Source organism: Cheilinus undulatus, linkage group 9 (genome assembly GCF_018320785.1).
Source record: "Cheilinus undulatus linkage group 9, ASM1832078v1, whole genome shotgun sequence".
Taxonomy (NCBI): Eukaryota; Metazoa; Chordata; class Actinopteri; order Labriformes; family Labridae; genus Cheilinus; species Cheilinus undulatus.
In genome coordinates this window covers 5,263,346-5,279,433 of record NC_054873.1, presented here as the reverse complement: position 1 = coordinate 5,279,433, position 16,088 = coordinate 5,263,346, and the positions used below count along the sequence as shown (strand labels likewise).

The 16,088-nt window shown below is 39.4% G+C and overlaps 1 protein-coding gene across 3 annotated transcripts in view; it reads right to left on the bottom strand.

The window, feature by feature from the left end:
* The window catches only part of aass (aminoadipate-semialdehyde synthase), a 35,458-nt gene extending 26,708 nt beyond the window's left edge, over positions 1-8,750 (bottom strand). Inside the window, exons 1-7 of one of the 3 annotated variants that reach the window (XM_041796179.1) lie at positions 8,626-8,750; positions 6,308-6,539; positions 5,856-6,032; positions 3,090-3,174; positions 1,582-1,649; positions 1,169-1,315; positions 993-1,071 (exon numbers count right to left, since the gene is read on the bottom strand). In XM_041796179.1, coding sequence (XP_041652113.1) covers positions 993-1,071; positions 1,169-1,315; positions 1,582-1,649; positions 3,090-3,174; positions 5,856-6,032; positions 6,308-6,526 — 775 coding nt within the window. In that variant the 5' untranslated portion in view covers positions 6,527-6,539; positions 8,626-8,750. Of the gene's footprint in view, positions 1-992; positions 1,072-1,168; positions 1,316-1,581; positions 1,650-3,089; positions 3,175-5,855; positions 6,033-6,307; positions 6,573-8,625 lie in introns of all 3 variants that reach the window. The other 2 variants (XM_041796180.1, XM_041796178.1) reach the window with 2 other exon arrangements.
* Positions 8,751-16,088: the final 7,338 nt, after the last annotated feature.

The window sequence follows — 16,088 nt, the reverse complement described above, 5'->3', positions numbered from 1 at the left end:
GAATTCTAGTCCAGACTGAATCTAAGTTTTCTTCAACAGTGGCTTTCTCTTTGCCACTCTCTCATAAAGCTTAGACTGGTGAAGAACCCGGCCAACAGCTGTTGTCTGCAGAGTCTCTCCCATCTTCAGAGTAGTCATAGGTGTCTTGGTGGCCTCTCTCATTAGTCTCCTTCTTGCACGCTCACTCAGTTTGTGAGGACGGCCTGATCTCAGCAGGTTTACACATGTGACATATTCCTTCATTTCTTAATGATGGATTTAACTGAACTTCAGGGTATATTCCGTACCTAGGACATATGTTTTTGTATTCATCTCTAACTTGTACTTTTCAATTACCTTTTCTGTGAGTTGCTTGGAGTGTTCCTTTGTCTCCATGGTGTAATGGTAGCCATGAATACTGATGAACCAGTAACTGGACCTTCCAGACACAGGTGTCTTTATACTACAATCACTTTAGATCACTGCACTCAGGTGATCCCCCATTTCGCTTATTGTGAGTCTACTAGCACCAGTTTTCTGGGCCTCTGTTGATTCAGGTGGGTCACTTTTAAGGGGGTAAATATTTATGCAGTCCATACTTTTACATTACATATTGTTATTTAATTGGCATTACTTTGTGGGAATCTGTTGCCACTTTGACATTAGAGAGGTTTTTTTTGTCATGTCTCTGTCAAAAAAGCCAAATTATGTTGACCATGATTAATTAATAAAATCAATAAAAGGATAATCCATCCAAGGGGGTGAATACTTTTCATAGGCACTGTAGATGCATGTTCACTGGTCTCCTTTAGAAATGCGAAATAGGTGTCTCTCTCTTGAGTTTAGGTATCACGGCCTACTGAAAATGATAGCTCAAAGCACGACTGTAATGCAACTGCAGCTTCTCAGCTTCGGCTGCATTAACCATTGTAAACATTACAACACTGAACATATGCAACAACTTGTTGTATACATGACGATAAACCACGAAGAAAATCTCCAGGATTTCATACCTCCTGTCTTAGAGACATCTTTTAACTCGTGAGGTTCCACATACTCGACAGGAAGCTCATTCAGGATGTCTTGGGCTCCCTGCAGGAAGAGGAAAAGGGGTATAAAGAACTACAACTCCCAGAATTCATCTCTGTACTCTAATTTCTAAGATGTTTTCCATTTGACCTGGTTGTACCTTGGAGACATTGCCGGTGCCAGTGAAACAAAACGTGACAGGGCCGATTGATTTAGGCACGAGCCCCATGGAGATTTCATACCCACAATCCCTCACTGCCTGGATAGCCTGGCTGACGTTTCTGTAGTTATGAGCCATGCCGATGTGCTGTGAACAACAGAAAAACACAAAACGATTGAAGAAGAATAGCTCACTCAAACATATTCAAACCTAGCCTCATTTTTCTTCTTCATCTCTAGCTGTAAAAAAAAAAATTATCAGGTAAACAGGAAGGATGCAGCTGTTTGTTCACACCTACATCTGACTCTCAAATCTTCAGGAATTTTGTGCAAATCTAAATGGGATTTATTGGGGTTTAAGTCAATAAAAGATATTTTCCCTTTTGGTTTATTTTTATAAGACTGTTCTCTTACCATGAAGGGGGTGTGGTGCCCGAGAGCCAGGAAACGTAGCCCCAGTCCGTGTAAGATGTTAATCATTCCTACAGAAACAAAATAGTATTAATTCTAGTCAAAAACAAAAATCCCCAAGAGTTAAACCTCTTAACACTGCTACAGAGTTTGTAAAACAATGCACACTTGAAAATAGCTCTACAGATGGGGACAAAATTATTAGCACCTCCAGAAAAATGTCTTTTTTTAAATTATTTCCCAAGTGATGCTAAACAAAGCATGAAATTTTGAACCAGTTTTAATATGGATGTTAAGATTATTTCATTTTGCACACGGAAACAAAATAGTTTAAAAAAAAAAAAAAAAAAAAAAAAACTACCAGGCCTTAAATTAATAGCCCCCTTTAGAAATTACCTTTTTGTCGAGCCATAAGACCGTAAATCAATGTTGTGCCTTAACTTTGCAATGCTCAAAGCTTGTAAAATCAAGGGTTATTTACACAGAGTATAAAAGTCTCAGAAAGTGTTTCAGCTGTTACTGGAGAAAGCATCATGGCAAAAAAACGAATGAATACTTGAGAAAAGAACCGCTGAAGCTCACAAAGCAACTACAAATTTATCACAGCGTTTCCAAGAGTCAAGAACTAGAGTGAGAAGCATCATGAAGACATTCAAAGAGAGCCACACAGTCCAGAACCTGCCTGGCAGAGGGAGGAAGAGAAAGATTTCAAAGAGTCTGGAAAGAAAACTGGTGAGAGATGTGTCTTAAGACCCCAGAACTGCCAAGACTCTAGAGAAGGACTTAGCCAAGACAAGAACTGTAGTCTCAGAAAAGACCATCACTAGAGCCCTTCACAGGAAGGACCAAGAAAAAATTCACTTCTGCAGAAGAAACACCTTCAAGCCAGACTGAAGTCTGCTAAGGACAACCTGGAGAAAAATTCTGATACTAGAAGCATGTCCTGTGTTCAGATGGGACCAAACTAGAGCTCTTTGGTCATAGAGGCGTTGGTGATGTTTGGAGAAAGATGGGAGCAGCATATAACCCAAGAACACACTATAGAAAGAACATATAGTGTAGTTTTTAAGTAAAGTGGACTTTAGCACTGTGCCAGAGCATGAAGCCATGAAGAGGACTGCATATCATGTCACATGTCCACAACCTGCTCTTATGATCACATGTGTGTCCTCATGTGTGAATCCAAAGATAGAAACTAAACACTGACCCTATAATTCCCAGGACCATGCACCATGTTTACATACCAGCTACAGTTTGTGAGAACAGTTTGTCATCATGTTTACACGAATCTGACTCAGCATCTTCAGGTCAGACCAACCAGATGACGAGGGTCTTTCTGATTCAGGCAGGAACAGTTAAAGAGATCGACTGTCATATAAACCTACAGTTGGGTGTTATCATTAACTGTTCCATCAGAACACAAATGCTAGCAAAAATGTGCTAAAAATAACCAAAAATCTGAGAAAACTTGCCCAACCTAATTTCCTCTGTTTTTAGAGATGTTCACATACCTGCGACCCCGGCCCACTGACCGAACGCTACGATCCGATAGCCGTTGGCATCGACCATCTTCTCATAGTCGATCAGACGAACTTCCTGCAAAGACAAAAATTATATCAGTATAGTTTTTGAAAGAACCATCAAATTTGGGTGCATCAGCTCTTAGATAGACACTCAAACTGCTCTTCTTCATTGTTTTCGACCTTTAGCACACAGTTTGTGTTACATCAACAAAAAACACCAAAAACACAGACAGCAGGTGTCTGTTTGTCATCACACAAGGACACATGATAGCTCAGTGAAAACTACAATCAGAGCACCAAGTTACCAGGTCACTACAACACATTTAAGAATAATAAATCGTTACCTGAAAGCTTGTTGACCTTATCAGGAGTTATCAGACTTTTAAACTTGAGCTTTTTATACCTCCAGTCAAGGCTGCAGGTATCATGTTTACGGTTCGTCCATACGTACGTCTCGGCCATTCTTATGAATGCAGTGCCTCAAGAATGCTTTGTCGAAACTTTGCACAAACATTTAGTCTGACTCAGAAATTAACTGCTTGGAATTTTGAGATTAAGGTCACTGAGCTTCATTTTCATCTCTTGCTTTCCGGGTCATTCTTGTAAACATGATATCTCAAGAAAACTTTGATGGATTTCCTTCAAACTTTGCACCCTGACTCAAGAATTACATTTTGGAGGTCTAGCTCATACAGTATCTCACCTCTTCCTCTTGGCCCACCTCTGCACTTTCACTCCCTTGCAGTTAAATACCTCTCAGAGACATAAAATTGCCTTTCTTGCTTCTTTTGGAGGTAATTTCAGTGTCCAGGAATTGGAAACTTCAGGAAAGTGTGCAACTACCAGGCAGTAGTTCCAGTTTTACATATTTCAAGAACCAGCTAGTGCATAAGGTTGTTGAACTGACCTGGCAGGTTGCTTAATTATCCATATTAACACACTGATTATGCCGGCTGCTTTGTAAAGTCTATCAGTGTGAGCTAATACCTTTCATTCATATCCATACACATTAAAACATCACTGGTGCAGCAGTGGGGGGACTTTGTTGTTCAGGGTCCAGGCTTCCGTGCTGAGAGAACACCAACTCTAACACTGAGCTGGACTAACCCTAGGGCATGATGCACACACAGAGCGTTATGTAAATCATTATGATGATGAGGAGTAAACACAGTGATGGCCTGAGGTTGTGAAGCGGTTGGTCTTTTTTAATGATTTTAAATGGTTTTGTAGCAATGATTTTAACAGAATAGCCAGATCAACTGTGGTTTCAGTTAGGGCTGGGCAATTAATTGCAAATTAGATAAAATCAAAATATGGTCTGCTGTAATTTTCAAATCGCAGAAATTGCAATATTTCTTTAACTTTAAATGTGTCCAAATACAAGTTTACAATTTTTTGCAGTGGCAGAGATTTTATGCAAATTCTGTAAACATTCAAGTGTCCATTTTTTTATGATGGCATCACATTTGCAGTATGAGCAAAAATAATTAGCTCATTGTATCTAAAACTGTTGAAACCTAGGATTGCTTCATGAAAGTCATACCCCAGCTGCGATCAGGTGGTAGCTCAGCCTCACCTCCCCCACCCCAGCTGCCTCCTTTATAGCTAAAAGCTTGTTGCACCCCCATATTCAGATTTATGCAACTAGATTAATTGCTTCAGAAATAATTTCACTGTTTTCAAAACATGTGGTCTTATGTATTGAATTATTTATTGCTTGCATTTGTCAAAAAATGCAGATTTTTTTTTTTTTTTTTTTTTTTTTACAGATTAACCCAAGTGTAATCGCATATTAAATCGCAATCTCGATATTTGGGGGAAAAATCGCAATTAGATTATTTTTGCAAATTGTTCAGCCCTGGTTTCAGTTTGTGTCTTAGTCAGTGGATAAAGTGTTAACAAAGTTAAATCAGTTTTTTTGTTGCTCAATAATATCATGTTTATAGGCATAAATTCACACAAAATTAAACTCAAAACATGCGTTACATCAGAGACATCTCAGTGTTCATTGCTACCATTACTCCATGAAGGCAAAAGAACACTCCAAGCAACTTAGAGAACATGTTATTGAAAAGCAGAAGTCAGGGAATGGAGCTCTTTCTGAGCTCCAGAGAACCTGTTTGGAGATGAGACAACCAGAAGGACCAAAAGGACAACCATCACTGCAGCCCTCCAGCAATCTGGGCTTTATGGAGGAGTGGCTTGATGGAAGCCTCTTCCTCAATTCTAAACGTTATGTCTGGAGGAAAGCAGACACTGCTCATCACCTGCCCAATACCATCCCAACAGTGAAGCATAGTGGTGGCAGCATCATGCTGTGGGGGTGTTTTTCAGCAGCAGCGAATTTGAGGCTGGTCAGGGTTGAGGGAAAGCTGAATAAAGCAAGTTACAGCAATATCTGTAAACCTGTGCCACAGTGTTTAGGACCTCAAACTGGGCCGAAGGTTCACCTTCCAACATGGCAATGGCCCGGAGCACACAACCAAGACAACACAGGAGTGGTAAGGAACAACTCTGGGCCTAGCCAGGGCCCTGACTTGAACCCTATCCAATATCTCTGAAGAGACCTAAAAATGTCTGTCCTCCGAAGGTCCCCATCCAGCCTGACTGAGCTGAGAGGATATGCAAAGAATGGCAAAAAAATCCCCAATCCACGTGTGGAAAGCTGACTAGTTTCTGAATGTTATTCTGCTAATTTCTACTAGGCTGAATATAACACACCACACCTTTAAGGGATCTTTCAGTGGCTCTCACCTTGTTCAGCAGGTCCTCCAGCAGCCCCATGTTGGCCTCCTGAGCCTTGATGGTGTGGGAGAAAAATGCATACGTCTTCCTGGGAATGACCTTCTCCTCCGGCGGCCTCTTCACTCCAATAATCAGTGACGCCTCTGAAATATCCTCCTGGATGACGGCCCCCGCTCTCAGGTAGTACTGAGACAAGCAAAGGCTCAATCAGACAGGTGATAGAAGTGATTTAACACTTTAGTGATCCTTGCAAGGGATATTAGATATAACAACTGCAGAGTACCTCTCTGACTAGAATCCCTCTGATTTTTAGAGAAGATCTGCGGCTTTTTACCACGGCAAATGGCAAGTTATTTCAAAATTGCAATAATACTGCCCTGTATGAAGTTTCATTGATGAAACACATATTAAAGGTTTAAATTTGATGACTTCTCTGTTTGTGTTGTCATTTTGTGGCTCACCTTCTCATGGATGGCTCTGCGATTGGACGGTTGGACCAGCACTTTGACGCCGGCATGGGTCAGCTCTTTGACGTGGCGCGGGGCCAGCGGCGCCCTCCTCTCCCAGGGGTTTACGTCCTCGCGACGGATGGCCATGATGGCCCTGTGGTGCTCATAGCGCCGCTGGCCGGCGAGGCAGCTCGGCGTCCTCTTACCTTGGCGACTGAGGAGTCTGAACATGACTTCACCCCCCCTGCTCAGGACAAAGACACGGAGCCACACACTGCTGATGATGCAACGTTAAACAAAGATGGCGGGTTAGGATTTCAGCCAATACATGACACTAGCTGCTCCGTTTCTTACAGCTGTTAATAGTTATCTGCTGCAGCCCAAAAACACCCATACATTTTAGTGCTAATTTAAAGGTTTGTCCTTCAGGCCAAATTTGACGGTTGAAAAAAATCTGGTTAGGTTAAGTTAGGTTTGCTGGTGGGAGAGCTGCTGGTTTTGACAGATGAGATTGACGTGACGGAAAAGACATATTTATTCAGTGCTGAGAACACACAAGATAGCCTTTAAACATGCACAGGACAGCAACATGATCAACATTTACTCCATACTACAGCAGCTTTGGGGCAGATCGTTGCATATTTGTTCATGTAAATGAGAGTTTAGTGACTGATTTTTCTCATTCAGGATGTGATGTTGACAGTGAAAGTAGGAACCTGAGTTTCATTATTCTTTTAAGCATCACCTTGTTGTAGGTAGATGCAGTGATGGCAGTTTGTGGATCTAGTGTCAGCTTAGATTAATTACTGCATTGAGCCAACGACTATAAAAGAGAAGTCCCTAATATCAAACCTCTGAAAGTGCATCAATCCATGCAGAACAAACTGCATGTCCTGTGTTCAGCCGCAAAGTAAAACTTTTCATACCAAACCCTGGTTACGATTGCAACTGATTTTACTTCTGACTTCTATGTGAAGCAAACAAGACCATCAGAAGGCTATGGACTGATTCTGTATTTGTATTAAATTGCTTCTCATCTCGTTCAATTTTCAGCAAACAGACCGCAAACTTTTAATCACAATTTCTTCAGAATCATTCAGAGTGAGTGACATTATTGATCGTAAGTAATCATTCACAATCAAATCCCTATGAAATTACAAACACTTTTCCCACTTTCAATTAAAAGTCCTGTAAATGCCCATGCAACTTGCCCAAACATCCCAAAATAAGTCCCATATTCCCATGAAAAATGCATAAAAGATTTAAAAAAAAAAAACTCTCCCCAAAATTCCAAACTCGCCAAAACATAGAAACATTTCCTTTAAATTTCTATGAATATATCTGAACATTTTCAAGCAACTTAACCTGACACACCAGATGGATTTGTTTCACACACCCATCTGGGAAAGCTTCAATAGGAAACGTTTGGGAAAAGGCAGAGGATTTGGAAAAAACTCGGAGTGTGATTGGATGAACGTTCTGTCACATCTCTACGGGCCAATCAGAGCAGCAAAACACGTGACATAGCCGCTATAGAGCTGCGCGTGCGCAGCTACTGAGGAATTACCATTGGGATTGAAACACTGGGAAACCCACTTTTGGTCTCACCAGCTGAGAACCAGTGGCACAGAGGAAAAGCGCCTTCCACAAAAGGTGCTGCTGTACCTTTGGAGAGATCCAGGCTAGCAGTTTCCCTCTGTTTCCAGTCATTATGCTAAGCTATGCTAACAAGTTATTGAAGGCAGCTTCATATGAAGTGTGCAGATAAACGAGAATCTTCTGATGTAAAGTCCATCTGTATTCTGTGTTCTAAATACCCTCTAGAAATATCCAAATATTTCTTTAGACCCTACAGGTTCATCTCACAGACCTTTTAAAGGGTCCTGGTCCTCAGTTTGGACACCACTGGTGTTGAAGCAACAGGTGGCAGCTAGCAGTAAACTTGAACTTCGTGTGTTTTCCACACAGAAATCTAAAATCCCCCATAAATCCTGGTCTATGACTGCGTAGATGTAGCAGCAGACTAACGGTTTGATTTAACGGTTTGAGTTAATTACTGATATTAATAATGACAGCAGGTCAGCGACCCCTCACTGTGACTACAGACAGATCTGTTCCACAGTCACTGAAGATTGATGTAAACTCAGAGCTAATATCACTTTAATGTTAACGGGGTTTGGCGTTGCCATGACTTCTCTGCGTCTATTTGTGGATTAAACCTCACTCTGTCTCCACATGGATCAGTTCCGGGATCGGTCTCCTCAGAGATCCAATCATTTCTTTCACACCTTTAACCAATAATCGATGCAGTGATCGATCTTCGCACTCACCTTTTCGACCGGCTTGTGTTCACCACGCCAGCTCCTGACGACGAAATGTGGCGACAGTTCACGGAGAGTCAAACAGAGGTGAGACGAGCTGCAACTTCTCTCAGAGCCGTCACTCACACACCCACGAGGGGGATGTAATCCGTTTCCGCTCGGAATTTCAAAATAAAACTGTAGTTTTGAGCGCTATTTTTTTTCGATTATTTGAATAATACAGTTTATGCTGGTAAACCAGGGCTACTTCTCATCTTAAAGAGATGTGGTGGTGCCTGTAGAAGTGGATGAAGTCCTCATTTATAACCCACATTTTATTCAGTCATCCCATCCGGTAAAGTATAAACAGCCTGCTCCTGCATTTTTGGTTCACTTAAATTTGTTTCTGCCCTTTGACAAGAAGTAATATTGTTCACCTGTAGGAAAGAAGACTGGGGCCACTGCATTTTTACATTTTTTACCCCCCACCCACAAAAAAAAACATCCAAGTTCTAATTTATTTTTCCCAGAAGTCAATATTCTAAGATTACTTCCAAGAGTACAAGATGGCTGACAAACATCCACTCTATACCGGAAGTCCGTAGATCTAAGGTTAAGCTTAGGCATTAAAACCAGTGGTTAGGTTCAGGGTAAGGCGGTGGGGAAGGTGATATATTTGACATCCAGCACCAAGGGTTAGGGTCAGGCTTAGGCGTGAAAAAGACAGACAAACACTGGCACCTGAGTCCAACACAAGAAGAAACTTCCGCTTGGGACTTCCGGCATGGATTGGATGTATAGCAACCATAGATATATATAGAAGAGTTAGGGTTAGATATCTATGATAGCAACGCCCATGTCGGCCATCTTGACGGCAGTTGGGTCCCTCTCATCATTTCTCACACCTCTATTATCAAAGTCAAAATCCTATTTTTGTATTTATTTATTTATTTAATATCCAAGTACGTGTTGACTTTCCCCAGAATTTGGTGATCAAAAGCAACATTGTGAGAAAAATTCCAAAATTCTAACATTTTTTCAGAATTTCTTGATTATATTGAAAATCCAAAGAAAAAAATCAACTATTTTTATTTGAGAATACTGTGAATAAAATTCAAATTCTGAGAAAAAAAGTCATGGGCCTGATTTTAGAGTCAGGATTTAGAGGGAAAAAAAGAGTTTTAGATCAGAATTGACTTTGTTTTCTGGGGATTCTCATTTCTTCAGAATTTGAAAAATAAATATATATATATGACCTCCTTATCCTGCACCTAATACTCTTCAATATTCCTGCATATACACTCTGCACTACACCCAAAAAATTAAGGAACATTTCATTCAAATTTTTAACAGACAATGTTTTTTTTTTTTTTTTTTTTTTGTAGTTTCCCATGTCCATGCTGACATTGTGCTTGCTGTTGATAAATATGTCTGTGACATTTGATATTTTGCCCATGTGGATTGGACTTCTACACATAAAAACTATTGTGATTTATATAATGTATTGCCATCTAGCTTTAAAACATCAATGTATGGTTTTTGGTTGGTGTCATCCAGTCTTGCTTTTATCAGATCAGGTCAGATGGGTTAGCTGTCATGTAACTAAACTACATAAACATGGCCACTCCGTCAGGAGGCTCTCATAACCCTATCGGAATTCAATGGTTTACTTGATGAAATGATAATAACATTACATATGAATTAAACTAATCAAGTAAAGTAAGTAAATCAACAGCTGTAGCCCATCAATAACATGGACCCAGCCAAAACATAAAGTCAACATTTTATTGTAAAGAACAAACAAAAATTTTCTTTCCTGAAACAATTCTGTAATGATGATAGTATACTAATTCCTGATAACTAAAATTTGACTCAGAGAAGTTTTGTAGAACCAACGTTGATGTTTTTTTCTGGTATAATTTTAACAATTTCAAGGATAAATAGTGTGTTAGACATTAAAGAGCTCCAGTTAAACCGTGCTCCAGTTGAAAAGTTATTTTCATTTTCAACTGGTGCAAAGGCTATTCCTTAAAAACCCCTTTCCAAACTCATACACTAATGCACTGCTTTTGTAAAACGTATAAAATTGAAGAGCACATTTATTCTCTATGGAAATTTTTGTTTGGATAATATCAAATGTTAACATTTTAGAAATGTATTTATTTAAATAGCGATTTCGATGTTTTTATTCTGAAGGAAAACCACCAGTGTCCGTTTTTTCACTTTGGCTGTCTGAGGAATGGGTGGCATTTCTCCTTAAGGATATTTGACACAACGGTGACTTTGTTTTATCGATCAGACAACCCCGTTTGGGCGGCTTTAATCCCTAATTAACTTGCATAAGAATCCAAATCCTTAAGTGCAATCATGCCAAATATCTTTAAATATAAGAAAAACGAATAGGCAAACAATCTCTTATATAAGGAAGCGTGTTGAGGTATGAGTTTATCTTCGCCCGCGTATGCTGCAGAAAGATAAAACCGAGTGCTCCTTCACTGCTGCGCTTCAAGGGGGATCTGTCCGCGAGCGATTTGTAGATCTCCAAAAGGGCGGGATCAGTTTCTACATAGGTTTTAACCGGTGGGAACTTTTACAAGTTTGTACATTACTGAAGAATCTCCACCAATCAGCTTCTAAAGAGAAGGAACGGCCTACTTCGCAGCCCGTCGCACTATAATGACGTAGTAAGTTGACATCGGTTGAATTTGTGATAAATTCCGTATCTCTTCTCCACTTAAATGACTTTAATGCGATTTGTTTTTGATGAATACGGTATTACACCGTGGTCTGACTCGAAAATAATCGTTTTTAATGTTAATTTTATTCAAGCTTGTTGTCATAGCGGGATAAATTGAACTTGTCAACCCTTGAATCAGTCAGTAGATAGGTAGTTGAACCTTAAATCATGGTTTGTTTCAAGGAATATCTTTTAAAATACAAGAATTTTCCCTACCATTCCTACGTATTCATGCTCAGGCTCACTAGTAAATGATATTTATTCATTTAACGATCAAAATATCAGTTATTATAGTTCTGCTGTAATTTATACATTTTAATCAAAATTTGTTGATAGGCTACTTTATTCATCCAATGACTTAAAGCCATTGATGATAATTTCCATCTTTCTGCTTATTTGTCAGCAGCTGTAATATAAAAATGTTCCATTTATCCACATGCATTTCAGGTTAATATAATGTAACCTAAGCTGGTATGGTAGTTATAGCAAAATACCTAAAAATAACCCATAAGAAGCCATCACACACAGTTGGTTTTATTTATTATTTACCTTGTTAAACGTCTGCAGCAGGAATCCCAGGGAGAAAAACTAAACTTCATTGTGACAAGAACATTTTTATAACAGTGGTACAATTTAAAATAAATATAATAATAAAACACTCTTTTTACAATAATCCTGAGACTGACAAACAATAAGAAGGGACTGATCGACCAGAGATGTGGAGGTGAAGCCATGTAGAGTGGAGTGGCCTGTCCCTGTTAGGACAAGTGTTTGTTCCCTTTAAACTTTGATGTGATTCTAGTAAAAATTAAATTATGTCAGTACTTATTTTGATATCACAGCTAAAAAAATAGAAGCTCTGGGCACCAAATTCTAGATTGTTTTTTATTTTAATCACCAAAAGTTGCAGCCATCTCCTGCATATTGTTTACATTGCACAAATACATTTGCAGCATACATGGTAGTAGACCTTTGCAAATGTTTTTGTACAGCTTAGGCTGTGTTCTGATCTGAAAGGTTCCTTTCTCTGTCACGCACGCACCAATTTTATCAAATAGTTTTATTCCATTCAAAGTTTTAGTCCTTTTAGATACTATTGATTAGCAAGAGACATTTTCATCGTAGAACGTACAATACTGAAACATACCGAAGAATGGAAACTTTGGACAACCTTGGTATGTTTCACCCAAAGAGATCTGATTTTACATAATCACGTCACAGTTGGCATAAACCTGAGGATTTTCACATCAGCAGAATAGAAATATTCACTTTTTTATATGAATTGATCCCAGGTCAGAGTTTAGTTCTGGTTATTGTAATTCAGCCCTGGTTTTGTTTGCTTTGGCCATGATTTCTATCAGAAATCCCTTTTTATCCAACAGTATAGGAATGCCACTTACAAAGGAGTGTGCACACTTGAATGCATACTTGAAATGTTGGTTGAAATCCCTCACTGTACAAGAAAACTGAGGCAGTGTTACAATATATTTTTTAAAAATTGTAGCATGCTTTATGGGTAAAATGCATACATCGAAAACGCCAAAATTTCCAACAGAACTCAGTCACATTTCGCAGTTTTCTACACTGAGCCACAATCCTTTGCATGGCAAGGACTGTCAGTCTTTTGTACCTCCAAGGCGACATCTTTTACAGTCGTATTCAAAAATTTTCACCCTGGACAGCTTCAAATCTGCAAGAGTCAAAGTTCAGGGTGCACTTTTATAAAGAGGCAGTCCAAACTGAAAGAGCAGCACAGTTTGTGGACAAGGAAATGTAACCACAATAGAGCAAGTACATTGGGTTTGAATCAAAGCAAGAAGTGAGTCTGCTAAATATAATTTACATTTGAAATAAAACGTTACGAATAGTTTAAATATTTGGAGGTTTGTCACATTTTTATATTATCAGTGTGCCCCAAGTGTCGCAGCCTCTGGTGTTGATAAATTAAGCCAATGTGGACGTGCAGTTCCTCTAGAGCAGTGTTACTCAAACCTACTCAACCAAAGAGCCAAACTGTAGAAAAATACCTTTGCAAGAGCCACAATCTCAGTGGTGGCAAAAAATGGTGAAAAAGCAAAAAAATTGGGTGAAAACAGGCAGGAAAAGGGGTCAGAAAGTAGCAAAAATGGGTGAGAGGTGACAAAAAAATGAGTTACAGGTAGTAAAAAATGGTCCAAAATTGGCCAAAAAAAAAAAGTGAAAAGTGACTGAAATGGGCAAAAAACAGTCAAGAGTGGCAAAAATGAGTAAAAATAGGAAACAACTGGTATTTAATGGCAAACGGTAACTTAAATGGGTGAGAAGTGGAAAAAATGGTGAGAAGGGCAAAAATGGGATAAATTTGGCAAAAAATAAGTGTCTAAAATGGGCAAAAACTAGTAAAAGAAGGGGGTATTTTATGACAAAATGTAAATTAAGTGGGTGAAAATGGTGAGAAAAAATGAAAAAGGACATAATGAGATAAAAGTGGGGAAAAATGGGATAAAAGTTGCAAAAAAAAGTGTCAAAATGGGACAAAAATAGGGAAAAAGTGTATTTAATGGCAAAAGGTAGCTTAAATGGGTGAGAAGTGGGACAAAAATGGTGAGAAGGGCAAAAATGGGATAAATATGGCAAAAAGAAGTGGCTAAAATGGGCTAAAACTAGTAAAAAAAGGGGTATTTTATGACAAAAGGTAAATTATGTGGGTGAAAATGGTATGAAAAAACTGTGAAACGGGCAAAAATGGGATAAAAGTGGCAAAAAGAAGTGGCTAAAATGGGCAAAAACTAGTAAAAAAGTGGTATTTAATGACAGAAGGTACATTAAGTGGGTGAAAATGGGGAGAAAAAAACTGAAAAGGGGCAAAATGGGATAAGAGTGGGGGGAAAATAGGTAAAAAGTTGCAAAAAAGTGTCAAAAATGGGAAGAAAATAGGGAAAAAGTGGTATTTAATGGCAAAATGTAGCTTAAATGGGCAAAAATGGGATAAAAGTGGCAAAAAATTGGCTAAAGTGGCAAAAAATGGTGAAAAAGTGCAAGAAAGTTTTCCTTTTTTCAAGGTTTTCTGGGGGAATAATATTTTGAATTAAGATGTAAAAGAGCCAAAAATCATCACAAAAGAGCCACATTTGGCTCCAGAGCCACATGTTGAGTATCACTGCTCTAGAGCATTCAATTCTAAAGACTTGGTCTGGACCCAAAGTTGGGTGGTAGGAGATTTTTGTTTGTCCCCAGATGAGTTTACATAGTTTGGGGGAGGTATGCAAAGAAAGACTATGAGACGGAGGTGAAGGCTTCAAGGCTGGTTAAACAGAAAGTGCCATGTCAAGACTTAACGCTATCCAAGCTAGAGCCAGCCATCAACTCAACCAACCAGCTAGAGCGGCACAGAAGGCAGGCTTGATTAGCAATAACGTTTAAAAAAAGTTTTGGGGTTTCTTCTACAAAGTGGGTGACAGAAAAAAAGACTGGTAAACTCTGCTTTAGAGGACCGGAAGTCACATAGACAGCCCATGTTAACATGTTGTAACCTAGCTAGTGAGACGTGCCTTAAACCTGAGGTCAGATTGCACAGTGTTTTTTTTCCGATCAAGCAATCACAGAGTCATACATTCATGCCATGGCCTGACTAACAGATTACAGAGGTGTATGATCAATCGTTACGAGAGAGAGAGGCGGGTCTAGACTACACCCAGAAAGAAGCCTGTAAACAAGCACACCGTATTTACTGCAATCTATTGGATTTGTCTATCCATATGTAAAGATAAACGATACTCTAGCTTGACGCAAATGCTAACAGCAAAATTGATGAAGCATGTGGTAGTTCTCACAAACATTTCTCTTTCATCCGTCATCTGCAACACATCATAAAGGTAGGGATGTTAGAGCTCGACAAACTTCTCCTGTCAGCCCGATCTCACGGCACTGACCTCATCACTCTTCTTTAGCTTTGCCGTTTGGTTTGTTTACATCTGTGACTTCTGTGTATGCAGAACGCTTTGTGCTCTCATTGGTCAATGTCATGGAAAAAATCGTAGAAGGCAGGACAAAAATCAAACATGCTAGACTTTCTGTTAAGAGTTGTTGAGGTTTCTCAGATGTGTTTTTGATTGTCGCTCGCTATAGATAGCATCGTGTCATAATTGGGGCGTATGTCCCATGGGGAAAAGAATCCTTTCCCCCTGCCTGTAACAGTGCAAAAACACTCATTTTGAACTCCACTGCTAATGTTAAGAAGCTGTAATGTCCTAACACTAACATAAAGTTAAGGATGTGTAATGAGTCCTGCCACCTGACGCTGTGCAGCCACAGTGTACTCCTAGTTTTTTTGTACTTTGGTTGAGTATAATATGAAATTAAAATATGAAGGATTCAGATTTTAAAGTTTATTTGCGGAACAGATGCAGCTCTTCTGCCTTTAGGTTTTGTTCTCTCCCTCAGTGTGAAGTGGATGTGACGTTTTCTGGGCATGCCCTTTGATGCTGACTGTGTCTATGACACAGTGCACAAGAGGAAAAAAATATTTTCAGGGCTGAATGGTCCAGAAACCTAGCCTGACCCGCCAGATAGACTATTTAGGAGGGGCAGACCATTTGAAAAAAATCTCAGAGGATGACTGGTCAAATGTTCGGTCTGTCTCATTGATTTCAGGGCAACTCAGAGCAACAAAATATAAATTAGAAAGCCGTAGACAAGAACAGCTACAGAGAGTGACCGTGACACAGTAACTATCTTTGTCGGTTATTTGTGGATTTGTGGAGGCTGGTAGGTTGAG